The 27,604-nt window shown below is 37.8% G+C and overlaps 1 protein-coding gene across 1 annotated transcript in view; it reads left to right on the plus strand.

Annotated features, from left to right (window-relative positions):
- The first annotated feature begins 962 nt into the window (after window positions 1-962).
- RFC1 (replication factor C subunit 1) overlaps window positions 963-27,604 on the plus strand; it is a 78,763-nt gene continuing 52,121 nt past the window's right edge. Inside the window, exons 1-4 of the mRNA XM_045770537.2 lie at window positions 963-1,196; window positions 14,953-15,081; window positions 25,767-25,842; window positions 27,465-27,587. Coding sequence (XP_045626493.2) covers window positions 963-1,196; window positions 14,953-15,081; window positions 25,767-25,842; window positions 27,465-27,587 — 562 coding nt within the window. The remainder of the gene's footprint in view (window positions 1,197-14,952; window positions 15,082-25,766; window positions 25,843-27,464; window positions 27,588-27,604) is intronic.

Genomic DNA, 27,604 nt, shown 5'->3' on the forward strand with positions numbered 1-27,604 from the left:
ACTGTGGGTATTAGATAAGCTGAACTAGGATAGTCCATAGCTGTATGCCTGACACATATTACACTGGGCATTTAATAAACACAAGCTCTCCATGCTTTGCCTCTTTTGTATTCCAGAAGGAATTTTGCTACCTTTCATTGCAGAGATATTGGTGTGATAAAATACAAGACCTAAAAAGGGGAGGGTGGGTGGGTAAGCAACTAAAAGTCTAGGACCAAAGCTGGAGATACTGCTCTCCCCACTAAACTCCTTAGGGTCTCATGATTTCTCTTAAAATTGTATGCAAATGTCCCATTCTTTCCCACAATTCAGTAGCTTATCTATTACAATGAAAGTTGGTTACCCCAAAGCTTTTGGGATCATTGTTTTTCTCTCGTGAACACCTTGTTTATGACTTGGCTTCACAGGCACCACAGCTCTGAGTAATTTAGTGCAGGTTTGGGAATTTAGAGGCCTAGATTCCTAGCCTGGACCCCTCAGCTTGTTTGGGCCTTATATGTTTCACTTATAAAATAGAGTGGGTGTTGATGACTAATGCCTAGATGATTTTACCAAAGTCTTTTCTGCTCTGGAATTATACAACATAAAATTGTCTGGTTTTCAAACTGTGGGTCTTCACTTAGCAGGCAAAAATCCAATTCAGCGGGTCAAACACTAAAAAAAAAAAAATCAGGGTAAGTGCTCTTTGGTGAGACTCCTGTTAAACAATAGATATTTAAATGTAATAAGCGGAAAAAAATAAATGTAAGATTTGAAATGTACGTCTGGAATGTGTATTTTCCCCGCGGGTGGCGGTCAGCACACTTGAAAGCCAATGCAGGGCAGTGCACCCTCCACACGTGTTACCGGTTGGAGCCTGGTTTGCCCGCCCTGGGAGATTAACGGAACCCCCACTTGAGCGCCCCCACCAAAAACTCCTGGCGCACACTGGCGCCAGCGCCACGCTCCCGTGGCTCCTCGCGATGGCAGCGGCCCGGGGCCTGCGGGGCGTCACCTGGGCCGACGTCGCACCTCCCGCCTCCGGCCCGGGCCAAAGTGAAGCTGCGCGCCTTCTGACGTCATCACCGGGCGCCGCGGCCCCCACCTCCTTCCACTTCGCGGGAGAAGTTGTTGGCGCGAATGGATCCCGAGTCCCGGTAACGGATTCCCCAGCCGACAGGCCTGCCCGCCCGCGCCTTAGTCCGTGGGCTGCGATGGTGAGCCCCTAGGGGAGGCTGTGCGGCTCGGGGGCTTGGGAGAGTTTGCAGGCTGGGTGTGGACCGCGCACTTTTGGTATGGAGGGTGGGGGAGGACGGCGGTGCGGGGCTCCGAAGGGGAGCGAAGGCACAGAAGGGGCCACAAATCGGGCACTAGTCGCACAGCTTTCCTTGGACCACGGGGTTTCAGGTCTTGGCGGCAGGCTGCGCGCAGGGCTTTTGGGGCTGCGCAGCAGTTTGTTTTTTACTCTTGGGGGAAGGGAGGAAGGAAGGGAGTAAAGAAGGTGATTTGGGGGCTTAGCGATAAAGTTGTTTTCCTGTTTGGCGTTGCCCCAAACCTCTGTTTTCGTCCTGCCGAAAGCATTGATTTCAAGCTTCGGTTCAGGGCGGAGAGAAATGTAACAAACTTTCCTTTCTTATGAATAAGTTGTCTTAGGCCTTCAACTTTCGTCATTAATAGCGTCATGAAAAGCTCATCACATAACCCTTTTGAGACCGAGGGTATATGGAGGATGCTTTATTTTGTTTAAAGGAGTTCATAGAAGTTGAAGGTATAACACGGTTTACCAGGGGGGAAAAACACAACACAGGAGGTAAAAACAGATGTAATATATTTGACAGCTGTCATCGCTTATCACCTCATGTTAAAAATAATCTTTAAAAATAACCACCTCTGTATAATTCTGCATAAAGCATATAAATTGAGAGTGAAGTGATTATGCAGCTATCAAAACAGACCTTCATGCTTGTATGGCAATAGATACAGGTATGTGTTTGAAATATTTATTTAAAGGACAATTTATGAGGTTACATTAACCAGACATAATTTTTTAAGCTATTTTTTTTAGCTTATTTGTCACAACGCCAGCATTCTGGAGGGAAAATTTCTTTGCCAAATTGGGAAACCTTGCAGCCCTTTGTGTTTTTTCTCAAAGAGGGATAAAATAATAGCCCCCTTGTATCAACTACCAGTATGTGAGCTGTTGGTTTTATATACCTTTTCTCATTTAAACCTCACAGCAGTCTAGTTTTACAGATGGTAAAGGAGGCTTTTAGAGTTTAACCAGTTTGTCATACAACTAATAAGTGGTTGAGCTAGAATTCTGACCAATACATTATACTGCTTCCCTAAAATGATACTTACATTTTGGACTTAAGGCACTATGGTATTGTGGAAAGTTGATGAAGTTTGGAGTGTTGAAGGTAAGAGTGAGGTGATGATTTCGTCTTGCTCTGCCACTTAGTAGTTTTGTGGTGGTGGTTTTTATTTGGTTTAAGTAAATAGCTTAACTTTAACTTTTTTAAGACTGTTTTTCTTAACTGCAAAGCAGCGAAATATAGCTGCCCTAGGTGATTGTCTTGAGAATTAAACAAGATAATATGGTAAAACTTCTATTGTGGAACCTGGCATGTGGAGTCACTATGTGACTACCAATGTTCTGATTTTCTTAGGAAGGACTCTTTGGAAAGTTAGGGGCATCAGAGATGCCTCTGGTGTCAGTTATGGTGAAAAATGTATAGTCAACTTTTGATCATTCATATACTTTAAATTTTGGTTCTTTTCTATCTTAGTATTCTTGTTCACAATGCGGATTAAAAATAAAGCCCTTCTTGGAAAAGAAGTAGGAGTCAGATGGGTCAGTTTTGCTGTTTGTTAAAAGAAAAAAGTTCTATAACATAGATAGGAATTTTTGATTATATTGGTATTTAATTTGGTCCTTCTGTCTCTAATACAAAATTTAGCAAATCCCAGACTAAAATTCTGTTCAGCATAGGTTTATTGAACATCTGTGCACAAGTTATATTGTAGTATAGTAGTTCTTTGGGTCAGTTATCTTTGATAATGTGGTGAGTGGTATGCAAATTTTTTGCCCACAGAAATGGGCATATACACAGCATTTAAGAGGATTTCCATATCTTTTGAAGCCCTTCCATAGTTGTTAACAGCTTTTGCCTTGGGAGCTACATTTTTTCCCTCAAATGTTTTCTTTTTTTTTTTTAAAGATTTTATTTATTCGACAGAGATAGAGACAGCCAGCGAGAGAGGGAACACAAGCAGGGGGAGTGGGAGAGGAAGAAGCAGGCTCATAGCGGAGGAGCCTGATGTGGGGCTCTATCCCACAACGCCGGGATCACGCCCTGAGCCGAAGGCAGACGCTTAACCGCTGTGCCACCCAGGCGCCCCCTCAAATGTTTTCTAATTGAAGTTATTAATAGAGGAATAAAATACTGTATCCACAAAATGGAATACTCTACAAGCATTAAAAAGAGAAAACTTTATACCTTGATATAAAACAAATGTCAGGATAATTCAGTGAAAATGGAAGCTATAGGACAGTAAGTAAAGTGTTTCACTTTATGTGGAGAAGGAGAGTAAAGAATATATACATATTTGCTTCAAGTCTGGAAGGATACACAAGGAACTAACCGATAACATTTGTTGCCTCCAAAGATGGGAAATAAATATCTGAGAGGCAGGATGGGAGGGAGACTTTTTACTCTTGAATTTTGAATCATGTGAACATAATGTCTATTAAAGGAATTGAAACAAAATTAAAAATAAAAAGAAGCCATGTAAACAATTTGGATTGCTTTGAGAATTTAATTATTTGCTCAAAATGTGACTAAAACCTGAGCTGCCATTTTAAAGAAGTCAGCATATATAATTCAGTGGCTGGTATAATTTATTGAAAATATGTATAAGGTTGAATTAAACACACATGAGACCTAGAGGGTAGCCTGTTTGAAGAGCTGTCAAGTCTAAATATATCTGAGCTGCTTCATGTCCCATTCTAGAGGATGCCTTTCATATTGTAGTTTACTGTATGAGTGCTCCGCCTGGAGTAGTGCTGTCACCCTATTAAAATGTAGCTTTTGCCATATATACTAGTAGTTGGCCTATAAGGCCCCCACCTACCTCTCTTATCTTTCTGTCTTTTGAGTATATTATGCTGGTTCTGTCCCAGCTTTTGTTCTTGTGATTCCTCTCCTTTTCCAGATCCTTCCTTGCATATCTACCTTTGTCTCATCATTCAAGCTTCAATCATCACTTCCTCAGAGCTTTTGGTCTTTATCTAAGAAACCATTGCCTAATCCAAGGTCATGAAGACTTATGCCCAAGAATTTTACTTCTTACATTTAACTTTGAAATATTTTGAGTTAATTTTTGTATAGTATGTGAAGTAGGAGTTCAGGTTTATTCTTTTGCATATGAATATTCAGTTGTTCCTGCGCCATTTGTAGACTGTTCGTTTCCCATTGAGTTATCTTGTTTCCCTTGTGAAAAATCAGTTGACTCTAAGTGTGAGGGTTTTTTTTTTTTTTCTGGATTCTCCATTCTATTTCCCCCATATATCTGTCTTAATGCCAGTAACACACTGTCTTTATTACTGTAGTTTTGTGGTAAGCACCCCCCCGCTTCCTTTCGTGGTAAGTTTTGAAATCAGGATGTATTAAGTCCTTCAACTTTGTTATTTCTCAAGATGTCTTGTGTTCTGGGTCCCTTGAATTTCCACATGAACTTTAGAATCGGCAAAGAAGCCAGCTGGGATTTTGATAATGATCGTGTTGAATCTGTAGATCATTTTGGGAAGTATTACCATCTTAACAATAGAAGATCTTCTGATCCATGAACATGGGCTGTTTTTCCATTTGTGTAGGTTTTCAGTTTCTTTAAAAAAATGTTTATAGTTTTTAGAGTATGGGTTTTACACTTTTATTAAGTTTATTTCTAAGTATTTTTTTTCTTTTTGATGATATAAATTAAATAATTTTCTTAATTTCAATTTTGGATTGTTCATTGCAAGAGCGAGAAAATACAACTGACTTTTGTATGTTGATCTTGTATCCTGCAACCTTGCTGAACTCATTTAGTAGTTCTAATAGTTTTTTTTTTAGTGGAGTCCTTAAGACTTTTTTCTATATAAGATCATTTCATCTGTAAATAGAGATAGTTTTACTTCATCCTGTCCAATCTAGGTGCCTTTTATCTGTCTCTCTCTCTCTCTTTTTTTTTTCTTTGCCTAAAAGCTTTTGCTGGAACCTCCACAGGGTTGAGTAGAAGTGATGGGAGTGGTTGTGTCTTTTTCCTGATCTCTGGGGAAAGCATCCCAACAACCAACTTTGCTTTCAAAGCGTAAAGCCCTAATGTAGTTTTAAATTCTTTATTTCATAATTTGTTTCTGCTGTGCTGCTACCAGTTAAGTCATTGTGTATATTAGTCAGATATACAGTTTTGTATTTTAGTGTTTTTCAGGATAAAAGATTCTTACATTTGGACAGATTTTGTGAATTTGGTGATGATCAATTTCTGCTTCTGGATTTGATGGGTGGTTTAAAAATATAAATCAAATATTTATCTTTCTTTGTTACTTTCAGAGTAGAGAAGTAAAGTCAAGATATAATATTTTGGCAACTACTCTCCAGAGCACTGCAATACCTATTTTGCATAAAATTCTGTACGCTCTAAAGATAAGTGAACAGAGTGACATAATTTGCTTTCTTTTTGCATTTTTGATAGACAAATATAACTTGTATGTTGGTTGAGCTCATCAGCAGTGGAAATAAATAGAGGTTTTTGGTTATACTTCAAAGTAAATATATGGCAGCTTTTGTACTTTGACCTTTTAAAGCTAAAGATCACTATGAAAGCTTACTTCTCTGTGGGTTTAGGAGTGTTTATGGCCAAAAAAATTTTTTTTTCATCTCTAACTCTACTGATAGATTTATAACCAACCAAGTTGGAAACTTCTTGGTGCAGGTAAAGGACTCTACAAATGCATGATTTTTTTTTTTTTTTTTTGAGTACTTCACAAAGTTTGATACTTTGTCTGGAGTTATGTATATTAACATTGCATTTGGGCTGCCTGCTAGATGATGCTTCTCTCTAATAGAGTTGTAGAATTGTTAGTTACACCTTAAGGTAGAAAATGCAAGAAGTCTTTTTTTTTTTTTTTTTTTTTTTTTGCTTACATTTAAGAGCATCTTAAATTTCAAAACTTTAGAGAATGTCTTGTTGGCATTCTCAATTTTTTCACCTGTGAAGTTAAAAAACTTCATAGGGTTGTTAGGAGGATTAAATGAGTTAGTATTTTTAAAGTGCTTAAATTATTGCCTGGCACAGAGCAAGTCCTGTTTAAGGGTTTAGTAAATAAGTAAATAAATGAGGCGCTGAATCTGGGCGCTGGCAATAGAAATAGAGGGAGGGGGATGGCAGTATTTGGGAGATAGGTTAGGTGGGATGAATAGGTGGAGAGTCAGATGAAGGAGGAAAAACTGTGTCCATTTTTCTCTTTTGGGCAAATGGTGGTGCTATGCATTGAGGTGAGGAATAAAAGGAGAAAAGCGAGTCCAGAGGAATATAAGCTTAGTTGTGGACTTTATGAATTGGAGCATCTTTGGGGCATTTGGACAGAGGTGTATTTGGCAGACTATTGGCTTTGTGGATATGGAGCTTAGAGGAGGAGTGGAGACACAAGATTTAGAAGGTATCAGTGTGTATATAGGTGGTACTGAGGTTGAGATGAATGTGAGTTAGCTTGCACAGGATATGTGAATCAGAAGTTTTTAATTTCGGGTTCATGGGGAACCATTAATAGGTTTCAGGTGAAAACCCTGCATAAAAAAATATTTATTTATTGAGAGAGAGAGTGATTGAGCAAGCAGGCGGAGGGGTAGAGGGAGAGAGATAATCCTGAAGCACACTCCCCTCTGCGTGCGAAGCCTGATGTGGGGCTTGATCCCAGGATCCTGAGATCACGTCCTGAGCCAAAATCAGGAGTTGCCCACTCAACCAACGGAGCCATCCAGATGCCCCAACCCTGCATTTTGGATTACACGCAAAGTTGTGTGTGTGTGTGTGGGGGGGTGTTCTGACACCAATCATTTCTTTAGCTCTGTTGACACCAACTGGGTATCCTACAATACAATTCAATTCTGACACTATTCAGAGTTAGCACAGACTGCACAAGTTAAGGGGCTCAGTCCCATTGACTGCTTCCACTTCAGAAGCCAAGTGCAAGTTGTGGGCCACCTATACTTCTGATTGGCTCTAAATTGGCTATTCAGGACCTCCTCAGGTTTGATAATTTGCTAGGATGGCTCACAGAACTTGAGAAAACACTTTAATTAATATTTACCAGTTTATCGTAAGGACACAACTCAGGGAAAGCCAAATGGAAAAGATCCATAGGGCGAGATATGGGAGGTTGGGGGATACAGCATGCGTGCCATCTTCCCAGCAACTTGATATGTTCACCAGCCCAGAAGCTATTGAAACATCAAACCTTGCTTGTTCATGAGTTTTTATAAACCAGTCTTCAGCCTTCCTCTTCTCCCTGTAGACCTAGGGATGGGGTGGAGAGTTCCTATCCTTGTCCTTTCTAGTGACCAGTCCCCATCCTGAGTTGCCTCATTAGCATAAACTTAGATGTGATCCAAAGGGCTGATTGTAAATAGCAGGATACTCCTGTCACTTAGGAAAGGGTTTTAGGAGCTCTGTGCCAGGAATATAAGGACCTTATATATTTTTGTATTATAGTATGTTTTTACATATTTCTGTGGAAAATATTCATAGCTTCTGTCAGATCCACAAAAGCATAAAAAAAAAAACCTGGTATGTTTAGTGTTTCCTTGGCATACATTTTGGATATTAATAAATAGTCAACCTGTTATTCACAGCTTCTTATATTAGCATACAAGTTCTGCAAGGATAAGGGCCACAGGGATAGAGAACTGCTGTATAGTGCCCGGCATATGGTACATTTTCAAAAGGAATTTGGTGAATGAATCAGTACAAATAAATTTTGTATTTCCAATAAAAGTGAAGTCAACTAGAATAAAATTTACTGGTATGGAAACATCTCTAGCCCTCTCCTCTTTATAGCTAATCTGTTGAACATCTAATGACAATGAATAATGTAGCCTAGAGAAATACAGTATTATGTGATAGGCCTATTTTCTTTTTTTTTTAAAAATTATGTATTTTTAAAATTGAAGTGTAGTTGACACCCAATGTTGTATTTGTTTCAGGTGTACAACATAGTGAATTGACAGCTCTGTACTTTATGCTGTGCTCACAAGTGTGGCAGCTGTTGTTTGTCACAATAAAACACTATTACAATACCATTGACTATATTCTCTATGCTGTACTTCTGTCCCTGTGATGTATTCATTCCATAACTGGAAGCATGTATCTCTTAGTTTCCGTCACCCATCCCCTGAACTCCCTCCCTTCTGGCAACCAGTTCTCTGTATTTATGGTCTTTGTATGCTTTTTGTTTGTTTTTTATATTCCACATATAAGTGAAATTATGGTGTTTGTCTTTCTGTCTGACTTATTTCACTTAGCATAATACTCTCTAGGTCCATCCATGTTGTCACAAATGGCAAGCTCTCATTCTTTTTCATGGCTGGGTAATATTCCATATTTGTGTGTGTGTGTGTGTGTGTGTGTGTGTGTGTGTGTGTGTATGTATACCACATCTTTGTGTATTCATCTGTCAGTGGACATTTAGGTTGGTAGTTCTATTTTTGATTTGAACTTAATTTCAATCTTCATTTAAGTAGGTTAAATTCAGTTTTTTAGATTAGAAGTCACTTGTAAGAAGTTGACTTCTGGATGAATAAAAACCATAATCAGACTACATTAACCTTGGTGAAAATGTCAAAATGTTGAAATAACCATTAGATCAGACATAAAGAGTTTTAAATGTTTCAGTTATCTCAATTTTGCAGGTTTGAAGGAGAACTTATTTTTTAAAATCTAAATTATTAATTTCCATTTTCTCTTTAATTAAATGTTTTGTGATAGAGTATTTAAAGAGTAGTCTAAGGCTCATATGGTACACATACTATGGCTTCAGAATTCTACAGCTCTTCCTCAACACAACTAAGAATGGAAATGGGTTTTTTCAATGTCTTGGTAGCAACCTCTCAGGTAGACTTAGTTGATTCCAGAGCAAGTAGGAGAAGCAGATATTTCCCCTAACCGTATATTCTCCATTTCTATTCCCTTGCTGTGCTTTATTTTATCTGCTCTTTCCTGTGTTACACTTTTTCCCCCCTAAAGACGGAAGGACCCAGAGCAGAAGATAGAATGAAAGTTCCACAAGAACAGAGACTTTTGTCTGTTTTGTTTATTCCAAGCACCAAGAATAGTTCTTGGCTCATAGAAGGCTCTCAGTGAATATTTGTTGAAAGAATGATTGAATGAATGAAGAAAGGAAGGAAGGAAGGAAGTTGATGCAGATTCTTAAAATTCTTCCTGGTTAGAACCTGTTATTATTTAAAAATTTTTCAGACCACCCTTTCACTCACTGGTATCTTAGAAAATTTTTTGAGTCCTGTGCTAGTTTTGGCTGTATCATTAACATCAATTATATGGAGAGATAGATGTGATTTCTAAAAGGTAACTCGTTTGGCTAAAAGCAAATTGGAAGAGGAAATACTGAACTAAAAGTGAAAGTACTTTTTTTTTTTAGTAGCCGCAATATTACAGTATGACAAGAGAGTACCACCATATTATAAGGGTCAATTATAGAAGTCAACTTTATTTTTATTTTTATTTTTTTTAAAGATTTTATTTTTTAAGTAATCTCTACACCTGGCGTGGGGCTTGAACTCACAACCCCCAGATCAAGAGTTGCATGCTTCACCGAGTGAGCCAGCCAGGTGCCCCTGGAAGGTCAACTTTAGTAATTTACTTCAGAAATAATATACAATAAAAGTTAATTTAATATCTACTTAAAATTTCTTAAAGCCAAAAGCAATAGGTAAAGTCATAGCAACACATTAATTTCAATTAAAGATTATTTTAATACTCAATCTTTAAAAATAAATCTACCATGAGTTTCATTTTACATAATCAAGAACCTCTCTTTTGGAGCCCAGGTGTGAAGGTCAGTGACCTTGGAAATGACTACTCATGTGTTCAACTGATTTTTTTTTTTTAAGGTTTTATTTTTAAGTAATCTCCATACCCAACATGGGGCTCAAACTCACAACCTCAAGATCAAGAGCTACATGCTTCACTGACTGAGCCTGCCAGGTGCCCCATGCGTTCAACCAGTGTCATAAGCATCTACTTATCTCTGGTGCTTCATGAGATAAACAAGCCTGCTGTGTGGAACTTACAGCAGTGCCTTCAAGCTCAGGTTTATAGGACTATCGAAAGTGTCTCCTGCTGGGGCACCTGGCTGGCTCAGTTGGTGGAGTTTGTGACTCTTAGGTCTCGGGGTCACGAGCTGGAGCCCCGTGTTGGAGGTAGAGGTTAGGTTACTTAAAAAAAAAAAGCTATCTCCTGCTAATCATTTTAGGACTCAGTTCAGGTGTTGCTTCTTTCAGGCAGCTGCCCCAAAGGCTCTCTGTTGTTAGGCGCTCCTGGTGCTCTTTTAGTTTAGTGATGAGCTCTGTCTTAGCACTCTTCTGTATCGAATTCTTTATATACGAATTTGTCTCTCAGGTAGCTTTGTGAGGCCATTTTCCTGTTTGTGTTCTGAGTCCCTGGCACAAGGCCTGCCTGTAAACATACAGATATATTAGGAATGAGAAGGGAAAGGCCATACTGCTAATTGTGGGGTATGGCTACTTTTGCATGGATCCTTAGAGTTATAGGGAAACTATGAAGGGACAGTCATGGTCAAGTGGAAAACTGTGAAAGAGATGTGGAGTCAGAGGACTGGATTCCATTTTGGAGGTTTTTAGTGTACTATCTTAATTCTCACAGGAATTTTATGAGGCAAGTGGTATCATGAGGTATCTAAGAGGCAGAGAAGTAATTCATCCCAAATGATCAGTAGTAAATGGCAAAACTGACAAAAAGCCTGTGTTTGACTTAATTCTACTTACTCATTTGTAAAATGGAGATACTCTGTTTGCCCTGCATACCTCATAGAGTCATCAAAAGAGATAAATCTATGTCCAGTAGCTGTAAGTAAAAGCATGAAAAACTTGTTATTATTAGCTATCTGTGCTAAAATTTATTTTAACTTTGATGTGATTTTTGCCTAAATTTTTGCCTTATTTGAACTTATCTTTTTGTTCAACTAATAACTATTGAAGAAGAAAATAAGAATTACTACTTTTTTTTTTTTTGGTTTCCTCAAATAAAAATAATGTTATTTTCTTTTATCATTTCTTTTAGAGATGGCATTCCTGGGACAATGGGTATGCACATTTAAAATTTTGAGAAGTATTGCTGGCTCAGGTGGCTTTTGTCTTCCAGTATGCCAGTTTTCACTTCTATGGTGGTGTAGTATGTGAGCATGTTTCCCCATACCTTTGACAAATCTGGGCATTATTAATGTTTTAACATTTAGAGAAAAATAATCCAGTTTCAGTTTATGTTTATTTATTTATTTTAAAAGATTTTATTTATTTGAGAGAGAGCAAAAGCGAGAGAGATCACAGAGGGAGAGGGAGAAGCACACTCGCCACTGAACAGGGAGCCCGATGCGGGTCTTGATCCCAGGACCCCGGACCATGATCTGAGCCAAAGGCAGCCACTTAACCAACTGAGCCACCCACGTGCCCCAGCTTATCTGTTTATTATTTGTGAAGTTGAACATCTCTTATTGTTTGTTGGTTATTTGCATTTTTAAAATAATTTGCTTGGGCGCCTGGGTGGCTCAGTTGGTTAAGTGTCTGCTTTTAGCTCAGGTCATGAACTGAGGGTTCTGGGTTCGAGTTGCGCATCTGCATCAGGCTCTCTGCTCATCGGGGAGCCTGCTTCTCCCTCTCCTATGTCTGCTGCTCCTCCTGCTTGTGCTCCCTCTCTCTCAAATAAATAAAATCTTAAAAAAAAAATAATTTGCTCTGGTAGCTTTTCATCTTTCTACTCAGCTATCTTTTATTGATTTGTAGGAACCCTTTTATGTATAACATATGTTGTAGATATTTTCAAGTTAGTTTGTATTTTAACTTTTGATTATGGCATCTTTTTTTTATGTGGTCAAATCTTTCTTTATGGATGGTTTCTAGCCTTGATAATCTGCTTAGGCTTTCCCTTTGCCAAGATTATAAAAGTAAGTTTAAAAATCTGTTCCTTTTTCCACTTGTATACTCCGCAAGAATCCTTCTGTGCAGGGAAAAGTGGTGTTTAGATCCATCGTTTGGGAGTATGATTAGCTACTAGACTGGTTTGTCATTTCATGAAATCTTTGAACATTGGGAATACTAGACAGGAAATGTTAAGGAGTAAGGTGAAGTCACTCTCTAAATTGAGGCCAAATTAGTGACCTATATAAAAAGATATTTATATATGATGGCTGCTCACATTGGAGATAATTGTTAAAAGGTAGAATAGATTGGCTTTCATGCTGATGAAAATTCTTTTCCAAAAGTTTTAATTTTCAGTGTATATTGAATTAGATCATGCTGTAATTTCTTTAACTGTTGTGCTGCCATCAAAGAGTGCTGGGAGTGAGAGAGTAGGGTAGAATAAAGGAAAGGAGGGGTGCCTGGGTGGTGCAGTTGGTTAAGCGGTTAAGCGTCTGATTCTCGGTTTGGCTCAGGTGGTGATCTCGGAGTTGTGAGATTGAGCACTGCATGGGGCTCTGCACTCAGCGTGGAGTCTGCATCCCACCCCCCACCTCCGTGTCTCTCTCAAATAAATAAATCTTTAAAAAAATAAAGGAAGAGAAAGGGGATGTGACTAGAAGGGATTACTTGGGAAGGAAAGTTAACAGTGCTGAGGAGTGGCAGTATGGAACAGACAAAAATCAGAGAGCCTCAATATAACCAACAACTCCATTTCCTGAATTATGTTTTGTTTTCTTTCTCTTTGTGGTTTTAAGCATTTGTTGTCCTAATACAGGTTGAAAAGCAGCACTGACTTTAACCTGATTATTAATACTGAGTTTTGGTATTTCCATGGTGCACGTGCTGTGCCATGCCGTGCTGTGCAGTGTGCATGTGCGAACAGTCATCACTGTTTGAATGAAGAATCATTTGGTAATTTTAAAAGTGAAACTCTGATGTGAAACGTTCATTTCCTCCAGAAGCAATAAAGTAAGTCGTTGTCAACCTCAAACCCAATTTTTTGCAAATTATATGGAAGACTGTGGCTTTCTTTATTGTCCATCTTTCTTTAGCACCTGACACAAATGTCTTAGTTTCATAGCTGAGGTGTCCATTTCGTAAACAGTATTTTTTAGACTTAGATTTTATTAGGATGGGTTTGTGACTTTTGTATATTAAGAAATATACAAAAGAGAACATAAAACCAGGAAAGTCTATAAGCTTATTAAAAAAACCTTCAGGTGCCTGTGTACCTCCTCTGCTTTGTTTATTTGCTTAGACACAAGGCTGTTTGCGTGCGTGTGTGTAACATGCTTATTTGGGAGTTTTGACATTTTAAGAGTATGACATTTACTGCCAGGATCTAGGAAATACTTGTTAACTTTCTTATACTTCACAAGGTACTTTTAACAGGCATTTTCCTCACTGTAATAGATAGGTTGGAACAGGTAAAAAGGATTGAAAACTCAGAAATATAGCCATTAAGGATAGGAAGAGCAGAACACCCGACTCTTGAACGCCATTCTTAGGAATTCAGATCCTTATTCAGATTTCATTATTCTGTATTCCTTATATCCTTGCCTGGGAGCAGAGGTAATTGCAAATAGAGATGTGTCAGTGATATGAAGGGATAATAGTTCATAAATGAGGGGAAGGGAAGCTTTTTACTGAGCCAAATTTAATTAATTCTCGTAAAGTATAAGTAGTATGAGTTCCACTTTACTGACGGGAAAACAGATTAAGGTAACCGGCCCAAGGTCACACATAAAAATCACTACAGCAGAGAGTCCAACCGAGGCTTTCTGATTCTAAGGTCTATTCCCATTCTCTACAACATACTTTCTTCAAAGCTAAAATCTAAACTAGTAGGGAAGGATATGTATGCAAAAGATAAAAGTGAGTGATTTAAATTGTAAATTACATTGTAAATGTTTCATTATGATTACATTTTAATTCAGTGTAACAAGGGAATAGAGCAATTAAAGAGAATATTGTAATCATCAAAATATTTTTTTCAGAATTTGGAAAAATCATATAAAGAAAAATAATTTCTAAGGTTTTTAGTTATTAAGGTCTTAAATGATCAGGGTTGTGAGAGTTATCCTTCTCTCAGACTGGAGTATAGATCCCCTGGGCAAGGATTATGCTCTTCAACATTTGTCTTCTCCCTAGCTCTGCCTGGAGTGGTGGGATGAGTATATGCACGTATGAACAAGCAGTACTTGTTTCTTGCCTCTTTAGTAATTGTGCTGTTGTTAAGAAAAATTTCACTTGCTTATTTTTTTTTTTAAAGATTTTATTTATTTATTTGACAGAGATAGAGACAGCCAGCGAGAGAGGGAACACAAGCAGGGGAGTGGGAGAGGAAGAAGCAGGTTCGTAGCGGAGGAGCCTGACGTGGGGCTCGATCCCATAATGCCAGGATCACGCCCTGAGCCGAAGGCAGACGCCCAACCGCTACACCACCCAGGCGCTCCTCACTTGCTTATTTTTGTCCTGTTTTTGGCCAAATTCTGAGAATTAATATTGTTTTTCATTAGGCAGATTATTTTTAACTCAGGTAATTTTATCAGTTAACTTTTGCATGTGAAATAAATGCTGTTGCACACATGGAACTATCTCATTATGAAGAAATTATTGAAGGTAAACCAGTGTGTGTGTAGAGCTGTCCCTTTTTGTGGTTGAAATTCATATTTTGTGCAGTTCATGTTTGCTTACCCGTGTCCTTTTTTGCTTTTAGGATATTCGGAAATTCTTTGGGGTTATACCAAGTGGAAAGAAACCCGTAACTGAAACAATAAAGAAGAGTGAGAAAACAAAGTCCGCTGAAGAAACTTTAAAAGCAAAGAAAGGAATAAAGGAAATCAAGGTCAGTTTTTCAGATACAATATTGAAGTGTATAAAAAGTTAAATAAATTCAATTCCTAGACTTGATATGTAGGGAGGCTGAGGTAAATATAGATTTCAACTCATTTTGCAGAGGAAGAAGATAAGTGTATTTCTGATTAATGTAGCTGATGCATTTGTTGCTCATTTTTCTGAAGTAGAGGTGGAACCCTTTTTAGTTGTTAAAACTTCGCATTTTGTGACCAAAGTTTGTTCTTAGAGACGTAAGCCCCAAGTGAAAGGTGTTGGACTTCTGGTGACGGAAGGTTTTGGAGGAAGGCTTTATTCTTTTCTCTGTCTTCCTTGGGCCTCAGAGAAGTTAAGATACAGTGTCACTGTAGAAAGCAGGCAATGGCTACAATAGTGTTTCTGAATTATTATTATTCCACTTCCTGTAAAATGTAAGAATTTTGCAACTCTACAGGTCTGTTATCACTACTTCGTCTTTTATGTTTTAGTTGTCATGTATTATATCTACGTATGTTAATACTGCACAGTCAGTGTAATAATTTCTGCTCTGAACAGACACAGATTTTAAAGAAATTTAAAGGAAAAAATTGATCTTTTATGTTTACCAACATATTTGCCATTTCTGGTGCTTTCATTTCTTATTGAAGATAAGAATTTCTGAATTTCTATGTCATATCATTGTTTTTAAACCTGAAGAGTTTTCTTTATCATTTCTTGTAGTATAGGTCTTTTGGTAACAAATTCTGCAAGTTTTTGTTTATCTAATAATATATTTTGTCTTCATTCTTGAAGGATATTTTTGCTGGTTATAGAGTTTTGGATTGGCAGTTTTTTGGTTTAGCACTTTAAAGATGTTCCATTGTCTTTTGGTCTCTTTTTTTCTGGAGAGATATTTGCAGTCATTTGTATTTTCTTTTGTACATTATGTATTGTTTTTCTTGTGCTGCCTTTAGGATTTTTATCTTTGGTTTTTAGCTTTGATTGTGGTATGCCTGGGTATGTTTTCTTGTGTGTATGCTGTTTATGGTTTCTGAGCCTCTTGAATCTATAAATTTATAAATCTCACCAAATTTGGGAACTCTTTGCCATTATTTCTTCAAATATATGTCTGCCTCATTCTCTTTCTCTTCTGGGATTCCAACTATACACATATTAGAATTTTGATACTGTCTCATAGCTCATCAAGGCTTGTTCATTTTTATCCTTTTTTGGTCTTCAGATTGTATAATTTCTCTGTTACTGTCTTCAGGTTCACTGACTATTTCTTCCTCTCCAGTTTGCTGTTAAGCCTATTTAGTGAATATTTTATGGTGAATATTGTGATTTTCAATTCTAGAATTTCCATTTGTTTCCTTTTCATACTTTTTATTTCTCTTCTTTATGTTCTTGAATGTAGTTATAATAGCTACTTCAAACTTTGTCTTCTAATACTAACATATATTAGGATTTGGTCTCTGTTAAATGCCTTTTCTCTTGAGTCTGTGGTTCAAGTATTAGTTTGGGCTACTGTAACAAAATACCATAGACTGGATGATTTAAACAACAGAAATTTATTTTCTTATAGTTCTAGAGACTAAAAGTCTATGATTCAGGTTCCAGCCAATTCAGTTCTTGGCAAGAGCTCTTTTTCTGGATCATAGATGGCTACCTTCTTGCCAGGTCCTCATGTAACCTTGTTGTGAGCACATGGGGAGAGAGAGAGCTAGTGAGTATGTGTATATACATGTGTGTGAGTGAGCTCTCTGGTATCTCTTGTAAGGATATTAAGCTTATCAGATCAGAGTCCCATCCTTACGACCTCATTTAATCTTAATTACTTTCTAGAGACTCCATCTCCGTAGCCACCGTGAGGGTATAAGGGTTCAGCATATGAATTTGGAGGGATACAAGCATTCAGTCCAAACATTTTGCCAATGGCCCCCTGAATTCATATCCTTCTCACATGCAAAATACATTCATTCCATCTTAACGGTCCCCAAAAGTCTGAATTCATTGCAATATCAACTCCAAAGTCCAAAATCTTATCTAAATACCATTTAAATCAGATACAGGTGAGGCTCAAGGTATGATTCATACTGAGGCAAAATTTCTCTTCATCTGTGAACCTGTAAAACCAGACAAGTATGTGTTTCTAAAACACAGTGGTGGGACAGGCATAGAATATAGACATCGTCATCTCAAAAGGGGGAAATCACAAGGAAGAAACGGGAGATGGGTCCCAAAAAAGTCCAAAGCCTAGCAGGGCAAATTCTATTAGATCTTAAAGCTCGAGAAAATCTTCTTTAGCTCGCATGCCCTGCCTTCTGGATCCTCTAGAGCAGTGGTCTCACCCCCACAGCTCTGCAGGGTGGTCCTACTCCCAAGGCTTCTGGATGGAGGCTGATCGTTGAAACAAGGAATAAGACAGCCCTGATGATCTCCGAATCACCGTCATCTCCTTTTCTTGGAGAATAGTGCAGGTTTGTAGTGAGTAGCCTATTGTCCTGTCCTGTAGAATGAAGAATTCTGTCAGCCTTCCTTCATTTTGTCTTTTTCATTTCGAACTAGCTGTGTTTTTGCTTGTGTAATCCCATTATCTCTTTATTGAGTGATAGTCCAGCCACACTTTTGGTGTTCTCTTTATAACGTGCATTCTCATTTTGTGCAATATAGACAGGTTGAGTATTTTCCAAATCTTTTAAGTCTTGGTTTGTGTTTGCTTAACAATTCAGTTCATTTCTCTCCTCTTGGATTTTATTATAGAGGACCCAGGCTGCACCTTCCAACATTTTACTTCGAAGTCTCCTCAGCTAAATACTCAATTTCATTGTTCACAAGTTCTATCTTTCACAAAGCACTAAAACACAATTTAGCCAAGTTCTTTGCCAGTTTATAACAAGGATTGCCTTTCCTCCAATTTCCAACAATCTGTTCCTCATTTCTGTCTGAATCCTTACCAGAATGGTCTTTCATGTTCATATTTTACCAGCATTCTATTTATGATATATATATTCTCTAAGATGATAGAAGCTTGCACTATAGCTCTTCTCTTTTGTCCCTGAGACCTTGCTGGAGTTGCATTTAACATCCGTGTTACAACCGACAGTCCCTTCACAGGAGCCTACATTTACATTTTACAAAATTTTTCTCTTTATGTATTTATTTTGTTTATTGAAGTACAGTTGATACATAGTGTTATATTAGTTTCAGGTGTACAACAACGTAATTCAACAGCTCTGTGTTACGCTATGCTCGCAAGTGTAGCTGTCATCCATAGCTATACAACACTATTACAATATCACTGACTGTATTCCTTATGCTATAACTTTCATCCCCATGCCTGATTTATTTCATAACTGGAAGCCTGTACCTGTCACTCTCCACATCCCTATTTGCCCATGCCCCCAACCCCCTTCTCTCTGGCAACCACCAGTTAGTTTTCTGTATTTATGGGTCGGTTTCTGTTTTCTTCATTCATTTTGTTTTTTTAGATTCCACTTACAAGTGAAATTATATGGTATTTGTCTTTTGCTGTTTGTCTTACTTCATTTAGTATAATAATACTCTCTAGTTGTCAGAAATGGCAAGATCTCTTTCTTTTTTATGGCTAATGTGTGTGTGACATCTTTATTGATGGACATGCTTTCATATCTTGGCTATTGTAAATGCAGTAAACATAGGGGTGTATGTATCTTTTTGAATTAGTGTTATTGTTTTCTTTGGATAAATAGTAGTGGAATTACCAGATTGTATGCATTTCTATTTTTAATGTTTTGAGGAGCCTCCATACTATTTTCCACAGTGGCTGCACCAGCTTACACTCCCACCAGCAGTGCATGAGTGTTTTTTTTTTTTCTTCTTCCACATACTCACCAACACTTGTTTCTTGTCTTTTTTATTCTAGCCATTCTGACAGGTATAATGTGATATTTCATTGTGGTTTTGATTTGCCCTAATGATTAGCGATGTTGAACATCTTTTGATGTGTCTGTTGGCCATCTGAAGGTCTTTTCTGGTTCTTTGCCCATTTTCTTAATCAGATTATTGGGGGTTTTTTTGGTGTTGAGTTGTAGAAGTTCTTTATATACTTTGGATATTAATGCCTTATTGGATATATTGTTTGCAAATATCTCCTCCCATTCAGTAGGTTGCCTCTTCATTTTGTTGATGGTTTCCTTTGCTGTGCAAAAGCTTTTTATTTTGGTGTAGTCTCAATAGTTTTATTTTTTTCTTTTGTTTCACTTGCTGAAGGAGGCATCTAGAAAAAGATTGCTGAAAGGCTGATATCAAAGAGATTACTACCTGTGTTTTCTTTTAGGAGTTTTATGGTTTCAGGTCTATCATTTAGGTCTTTAATCCATTTTGAGTTTGTTTATGGTGTAAGAAAGTGGTCCAGTTTCATTCTTTTGCATGTAGCTGCCTATTTTCCCAGCACCATTTGTTGAAGAGACTGTCTTTTTCCCATTGTATATTTTTGCCTCCTTTGTTGTAGATTAATTCAATATATAAGTGTGGGTTTATTTCTAGGCTCTCTATTCTGTTCCATTGATCTAGGCGTCTATTTTTATGCCAGTACCATACTGTTTTGATTACTGCAGCTTTGTAGTATATGTTGAAATGTGGGATTGTGATAACCTCCAGTTTTGTTCTTCTTTTTCAAGATTGCTTTGGCTATTTGGGGTCTTTTATGGTTCCATACAAATTTTAGTATTTTTTGTTTTGGTTCTTTGAAAATTGCTGTTGGCATTTTGATAGGGATCGCTTTGAATCTGTAGGTTGCTTTGGGTAGTATGGATGTTTTAATAATATTCTTCCAATCCATGAGCCTGGAATGTCTTCATTTGTGACATCTTCAGTTTTGTTCATCTATTTTATAGTTTTCAGAGTACAGACCTTTCATCTTCTTGATTAAATTTGTTTCTAAGTATTTTATTCTTTTTGGTTCTATTGTAAATGGAATTGTTTCCTTAATTTCTATTTCTGATACTTCATTATTAGTATATAGAGATGCAACAGATTTCTATATATTTTTCTGTCCTGTGACTTTACTACATTAATTTATTCTTATGTTTTTTTGGTGGAGTTTTTAGGGATTTCTATGAATAGTTTGTCATTTGCAAGTAGTGACAATTTTTTTCTTTACCAATTTGGATGCCTTTTGTTTCTTTTCCTTGTCTGGTTGCTATGGCTAGGACTTCCAGTACTAGTACATATATTTGTTAATTTCTTCTTTGGTTTCATCATTGACCAGTCAGTTGTTTAGTAGCATGTTGTTTAAACTCCACATGTTTGTGGTTTTTTCCCCAGTTTTTTTTTCTTGTAATTGATTTCTAGTTTCATACCATTATGGTTGGAAAAGATGCTTGATAATGAGTTTAGTTTTCTTAAATTTATTGAGACTTATTTTCTGGCTTAACATGTTACCTATCTTGGAGAACGTTCCACGTGCACTTGGAAAGAATATGTATTCTGTTGTTTTTGGATGGAATGTTCTGTATATATCTATTAAGTCCATCTAATCTGTTTCCTTATTGATTTTCTGCCTGGATGATCTATCCATTGATGTAAAGGGGGTGTTAAAGTTCCCTACCATTGTTGTAAAACTGTCAGTTTCTTTCTTTTCATCTCTTAATATTTGTGTGTGTTATGCATTTATGTGCTTCAGTGTTGGATGCATAGATATTTACAATTCTTATATCCTCTTGTGGGATTGATCCTTTTATCTTTATGTAATGCCATTTTTTGTTTCTTGTTACAGTTTTTGTTTTAAAGTCTGTTTTGTCTGATCGAGTATTGCTGTTTTTTTTAGGAATACTTGCATATGATACTTGAATACTAATTTTTTTTTTTTTTTTAGTTTCCATCTCTTCACTTTCAGTTTGTATGTGTCTTTAGGTCTGACTTGAGTCTCTTGTAGGTAGCATATAGATGGGTCTTGTTTTTGTTATCCACTCTTATCAGCCCCTGTTTTTTTTTTTTTTTTAACCCAGTGTCTTTTGATTGGAGCATTTAGGCCATTTACATTTAGAGTAATTATTGATAGATATATACTTATTGCTGTTTTGTTAATTTCTGATTATTTTTGTAGTTCTTCTCTGTTCCTTTGTTCTCTTGCTCTCTTTCCTTGTGATTGATAACTTCCTTCAGTGTTGTGCTTGTCTTTATTTTTTGTGTATCTATTATAGGTTTTTGGCTTGTGGTTATCATCAGGTTCCTATATAACATGTGGTAGTCTGTATTACATTGGTGATCAGTTAAGATCGAACACATTCTAAAACAACTTCATTTTTACTCCCCTCTGTCCACCTTTTGTATATATGTTAGGTTTTACATCTTTTTATTATGGGAGTCCTCTTAATTAACTTTTTAAAATATAGTTGATTTTACTACTTCTGTCGTTTAATCTTTATACTAACTTTGTAAGTGATTGCTCTACTACCTTTACTGTGTTTGCTTAGTGAATTTTCTTTTTCATAATTTTCTTCTAATTAGAGCCTTTTTTATTCACGTAGAGAAGCCCTTTAACATTTCTTTTGAGGCTGGTTTAGTGGTGATGAAATCCTTTAATTTTTGTTTATTTGGGAAGCTCTTTATCTCTCTTCTGAGACCCCTATAATGCAACTATTTGTTTGCTTGATGTTTTCCAAGAGATCCTTAACCTGTTCTCATTTTTTTAAAAAATTCTTTTTCCTTTTTGCCGTACAGCTTGGGTGCTTAGCATTAGTCTCTCTTCCAGATTGCTGATCTGTTCTGCGTTCTCTAATCTGTTGATTACCTCTAGTGTATTTTTCATTTCATTTATTGTATTCTTCAATGCCCATCCTTTTTAATATTTTCTCTTTGTTGAAGTTCTCACTGAATTCATCCACTCTTCTCTCCAGTTGGTGTGCATCTCTATGATCATTACTATTTTTTTTTTTTTGAAGTTTGAAATGTTTACCAGATAGCTTGGTTATCTCTATTGTATTTAGTTCTTTTTCTGAGGCTTTGTCTTCTTTCATTTGAAGCACGTTCCTCCGTCTTCTCATTTTGCTTGACTTTCTGTGTTTGTTTCTGTGAATTAGGTGGAACAGATATTTCTCGTAAACTTGAAGGAATGATCTTGTGTATGGTCATTCCCTGTGTAGCTGCATGTGCCTGGTGACTTTGGCTGGCTGGCTGAAGTTGTAGCTGGTGGTCCTGGGGAACTCTGTGCTGGGGTGCCCTGGTGGGATGGCCTGAGCTGGAGTGGGTGTGGGCTGGGGTGGTCCTAGGGCTCTCTGCATAGAGGGTGCCCTGGCAGGACTGTTGAAGCTGAAGTAGGTGCAAGCTGGGTGCTCCCGGGGGTCTCTGCGCACAGAGTGCCCTGGTAGAACAGTTGAAGCTGAAATGGGCATGCGCCAGGATGGTCTCAGGGTTCTCTGTGCTGAGGACAGCTGAAGCTGAAGTATATGCAAGTTGAGGTATGCTGGGGTACTCTGTGTAGGGGTGCCCTGGTGAGTTGTTTGGATCCGAAGCAGGAATGGGCAGGGTGGTCCCCAAGCATTGCACGTAGTGGGTACCCTAGTGAGTCATCTGGAGCGAAAACGGGTGTGTTCTTGGGGAGTTCTGCATCAGGGTTGCCCTGGCAAGTTGTCTGGAGCAAAAGTGATGTTTTGGGGTGCCTTGTGCCTGTGTCACCTTGGCAAGACAGCTAGCACTGTACGGGGGAGCTGACCAGGGATGTCGTGTGTGTTGTGCTGGGGTCACATGGGTGAGGTGTCTAGGGCTGGTGTGAGATGGGTCCTGGGGTTTATTGAGGTGATATGCCAGCAAGTCACCAGGACCCTGCTTCTGTCCATGCTGTCAAGGTGGAGCCTTGACCCCTCCAACCTGGATAGAATTCCAGCAGCTCCCCCAGCCATTTCGTGGAGTTCTAGAGCTGAATTCTTTGTAATCTAGTTACTCTTTTAAACCACGGCCTTTTTTCTCTGCCCCAGGGAAGATAATCTGCTTATGGTCCCTCAGTACTATCTGTCCCTGATGCAGTTCACAGTGATGGGTGGGGGTTCGTTTCGTTACCCTGTGTCTGTTTCTCTTGCCTTTCTCTATGTGGTCTCTCTATCTTTTGATGTGCAGAAGCTGTTCAGTCAACCCTCAGTTCTTCAGGAGGAATTGCTCTATAAATAGGTATAGATTTGGTGTGTCCTGTGGAGGTGAGTTCATTGCCATCTTGGACCAGAAGTCCTAGGCTTTTTTTAAGCAGGCACACCAAAAACTTTCTAGCCTTCATCATAACCCAGTTCCAAAGCCACTTCCATATTTTAGGTATTTTTTACTGCACAACTCCATTTCATGGTAACAAAATCTGTGTTAGGATTCTCTAGAGAAATAGAATCTAGAAGGAGATTTATTTTAAAGAATTCATGCATGTGATTACGTGGGCTGACAAGTACCTAGACCTACAGTTGGGCAAGGTGGAGACTTACGATAGCTGATGGTATAGTTTAAGTGTGAGTCTGAAGTCTTATGAACTAGGAGAGCCAGTAGTTTGATTGTAGGCTCAGGCCTGCTAGACAAGGGTAGTAGGGTTGAGATTCAGGAATAGTTGATGTCCCAGGTTGAAGGCAGACAGGAAGGAGGAATTCTCTTATTTGGGAGAGGGTTAGCCTTTTGGTCTCTTCAGACCTTCATCTGATTGGATCAGGTTCACTCACATTAGGGAGAGGAATCTCCTTTAGTCAGTCTATTGATTTAAATGTTAGATTCATCCAAAAACACCTTTATAGAAATACTAGGATAATGTTTGATGTAATATCTAGGTACTTTGTGGCCCAGGCAAGTTTACAGGTAAAAGGAAGCATCACAGGTCACATTTCCTACTTTTTTGTGTGTATATGTCTGGTTATTTTGGATTTATGTTGAATAGTGTGAATTATATAGTGTAGGCAATCTGGATTCTATTATATTCATCCAAAGAGTGTAAATTCTTTTGGTTTAGCAGGCAGTTAATTTGGCTGAACACAAACCCTAAGCTCTTGTCTCTGCTGTGGTGGGCAGCAGATGAAATCTTTGTTCAATTCTTTTTTCCTTAGCTGGGCACTGGGAGTTGTTCTATTCCTATGTAGTTCAGAAGACAGCTACAGGTTTGGGCTAAGTTTACTGCAGAATTTGAGACTCTCCTTCTGTGGCTCTCTCCCTTCTGGGAGTTAATATAGTTGATTCTAACTCTGTCCTCTAGTCTGGTGGTGTATTTGAATTACAATAGTTCATTTATCTCATTTTCTTGCAAGGTAGCTGCTTGTTCTTATATTTTTCAAATTTAAGTGTAACGAATAGAAGCATGTTTCTTTTTTTTAAAGATTTTATTTTATTTATTCACCCCCTTTTATTTATTTATTTATTTATTTATTTATTTATTTATTTATTTATTTATAGCGCACATGAGTGGGGTTGGGGTCAGAGGGGGAGAGAGAATCTCAGCGCGGAGTCTGATGCAGGGCTTGATCTCACGATCCTGAGATCATGACCTGAGCCGAAATTAAAAGTTGGATGCTTAACCGACTGAGCCACCCAGGTGCTCCTAAGATTTTACTTTCAAGTAATCTCTACACCCATCCTGGGGGCTTGAACTCACAACACTGAGATCAAGAGTCACATGCTCTAACCAACTGAGCCAGCCAGACACCCCTAGAAACATTTCTAGCTTATAATTGGTTACATTTTTTAAAATCTGCTTTCTTGATGCTTTTTGGGAAAAGTTAAATGTGAGGTTTAGTTAACATCCATTATCTCATATAGATATAGTAAAAGGAAAAGAAATTTCTCCTGTGGTGAGAACTTTTAGATCTACCCTCTTAACAAGTTTCCTGTGTATCAAATAGCAGTGTTAACTATAGTCTCCATGTTGTATATTACATCCCTAGGACTTATAACTAGAAGTTTATACCTTTTGATTACCGTCCTCCAGTTGTACCTCCCCTCACCCCCTGCCTCTGGTAACCACAAGACTGATCTCTTTTTCTATGAATTTGGTATGTTTTTAAATTTGTTTTAGAGTCCACATATAGGTGAGATCATACAGTGTTTATCTTTCTCTGACTTAGGCAGTGTAATGCCTTCAAGGCTCATCCATGTTGTTGCAAATGGTAGGACTTCCTCTTTTTTTATGTGTATCACAAGTTTATCCTTTCCTGCTTTGTTGGTCACATTGGTTGTTTCCATGTCTTGGCCATTATAAATAATGCTTCTGTGAACATGGGGGGGTGCAGATATCTTTTTGAGTTAGTGTTTTTGTTTCCTTTAGAAGTATTTCCAGAAGTAGAATTGCTGGGTCATATAAAAAATTTTTTTTGAGGAACCTCCATACCGTTTTTCATAGTGGCTGTACCCTTTTATAGTTGCACCAGCAGTCCAGAAGGGTTCCTTTTTCTTCATATCCATGCTGGCGTTTGTTATCTCTTCTCTTTTTGTTGGTGGATCTGGCTTATTCTTCAGTCTAAGTAGGGCATTAATGACATTTTGGGCTGTATAATTCTTTGTTGTGGAAGACTATCTTGTGCACTGTAGGATGTTTAGAAACATCCCTGGTCTACCGTCTACCCATTCAGTCCATCGCCCCCCCCCCCCCCCCGCAGTTATGACAAGCAAAAAATGTCTCCTGGGGGGGGCGCAGAATTACTGAGCTCAAGTCTAATGAGAAAAAAACAGCTAAGTTATATAGACTTTTTGTGTGTTCTAATTACACTGTGATGTTTACAGGTAAATAGTTCTTGTAAAGAAGATGACTCTAAACAGAAGCAACCAAACAAGAAAAAGAGGATCATCTATGATTCAGGTAATATTTCTTCTGAGGAGCTTTGAACTTTTAAAATAATTTTGTATTCCTCAGAACAGTGTTTTCCAAACTGATGTTCTGTGACACACAGCTCTCTCTGATGTTATAATAGGTCCTCTGAGGAGAGGGCTGTATGCTCAAAGTTGGAAACAGTTTTATTATACTGTAGAACTTACCAGAGCTGAAATGTGTTACTGTGTTAAATGTTTGTTCGGGGGTGGGTATATAATATATATAGCATGTCTTAGACTTACTTTGAATATGGCATATTTATTTTTTAAAATATTCATACTAACTTCTCTTGCAGCTGAGCTTCTTGGAAACTGAATTTGAAAAACAGTGCCTTAGAATATTGCTTTAGAAACAAAGATCTTAAATTTAATTTTTGTGCTTTTAGTCTGGTCCTTTTTTGTTGCATTTAAAATGGGACAAGCGCCATATACAATATTTGAATACACTTCTAAGATGGGGAGCGTGTATTTTTTGCATGCCTTTGATGATACGTTAAAATAATGGTAGAATTCAGAAAGTTTTAGGTTTTACTTTTGTGGAGAAAATCCATCTGGTGTGAATTCTTAAAATTAAAAAGGTAAGCATTTATGGATTGTTAGGGTTTGACAGTGATAGCAAAGATTCTGACTCCATCCTAAAAATACTTGAGTCTTTATTTTGAGTCTTTTACTGCTGTATATCGTAAGGAATTTGAAATAAATACACATCCCCATTCCCTGGGAGTTTCTGTCTTTTGGGAAACTGGAAATTGAATTGTTTGATTCAATGTTTAGGATAATATGAAACAGGATTTATAAATGCATGGTTCCGAGGAAAAGGAAGGATACTAAAGTTTATGAAACTTCTATTTTTGTACTACTTTGTCTTGGTTTGTATTTAAGTTTCTCGGGTGGTTATGTTTTGGTAGACAGACCAGTGCTCCAAAAGATGTCCATACCCTAATTCCTAGAACTTGTGAATATGTTAGGTTACATGACAAAAGGGAAATTAAAGTTGTAGGTGGCATTAAGGTTGATAATTAGATGACCTTAAAGTAGGGAGATTATCATGGATTATCTGGGGGTGGGCCCATTGTATTCACAAGGAAGGTGGAGGCAGGAGAGGGGGGGGGAGAGCTAGAGAGCGTGAGAGATACTAACTGTGGAAGAAAGTCAGAGAACCAGAGAGATGGCAGCATGAGAAGGATTTTGCCTGATGTTGCTGGCTTTGAAGATGGAGGAAGGGAACCATAAACTAAGGAATATTAGCAATCATTAGAAACTAGAAAAGGCAGGGAAATGGATTTTTCCCTAGAGTATCCAGAAAAGGATCATAGCCCTGCTGACACTTTGATATTAGCCCAGTGAGACCCATATGGGATTTTTAACCTCAGAACTCTAGATAATGTATTTATGTTGTTTTAAGCCACTAAATTTGTGGTGATTTGTTATGGTAACAAAAGAAAAGTAAGACAAAGGCTTAACACAAGTAGAAGTAACCTGCGAGAATTCACAGTAAGAGTTTTGCCTCGAAATGGGCCTTGAGGAATTGGTTAACAAAATCACTTTAAAAACACACTGTATTTTACTGTTTCTTTTGAGAGTTTTGTTTGATTTTCCTCTCATGTACAGATTCAGAATCAGAGGAGACAGTGCAGGTAAAAAATGCCAAAAAGCAACCAGAAAAATTGCCATTGTCTTCTAAACCTGGTAAAATTCTGCGCCAGGATCCTGTTACGTACATTTCAGAAACAGGTAAGGTACTGAATATG

Source organism: Ursus americanus, chromosome 8, assembly GCF_024610735.1.
Source record: "Ursus americanus isolate L20-20 chromosome 8, mUrsAme1.1.p, whole genome shotgun sequence".
Lineage (NCBI taxonomy): Eukaryota > Metazoa > Chordata > Mammalia > Carnivora > Ursidae > Ursus > Ursus americanus.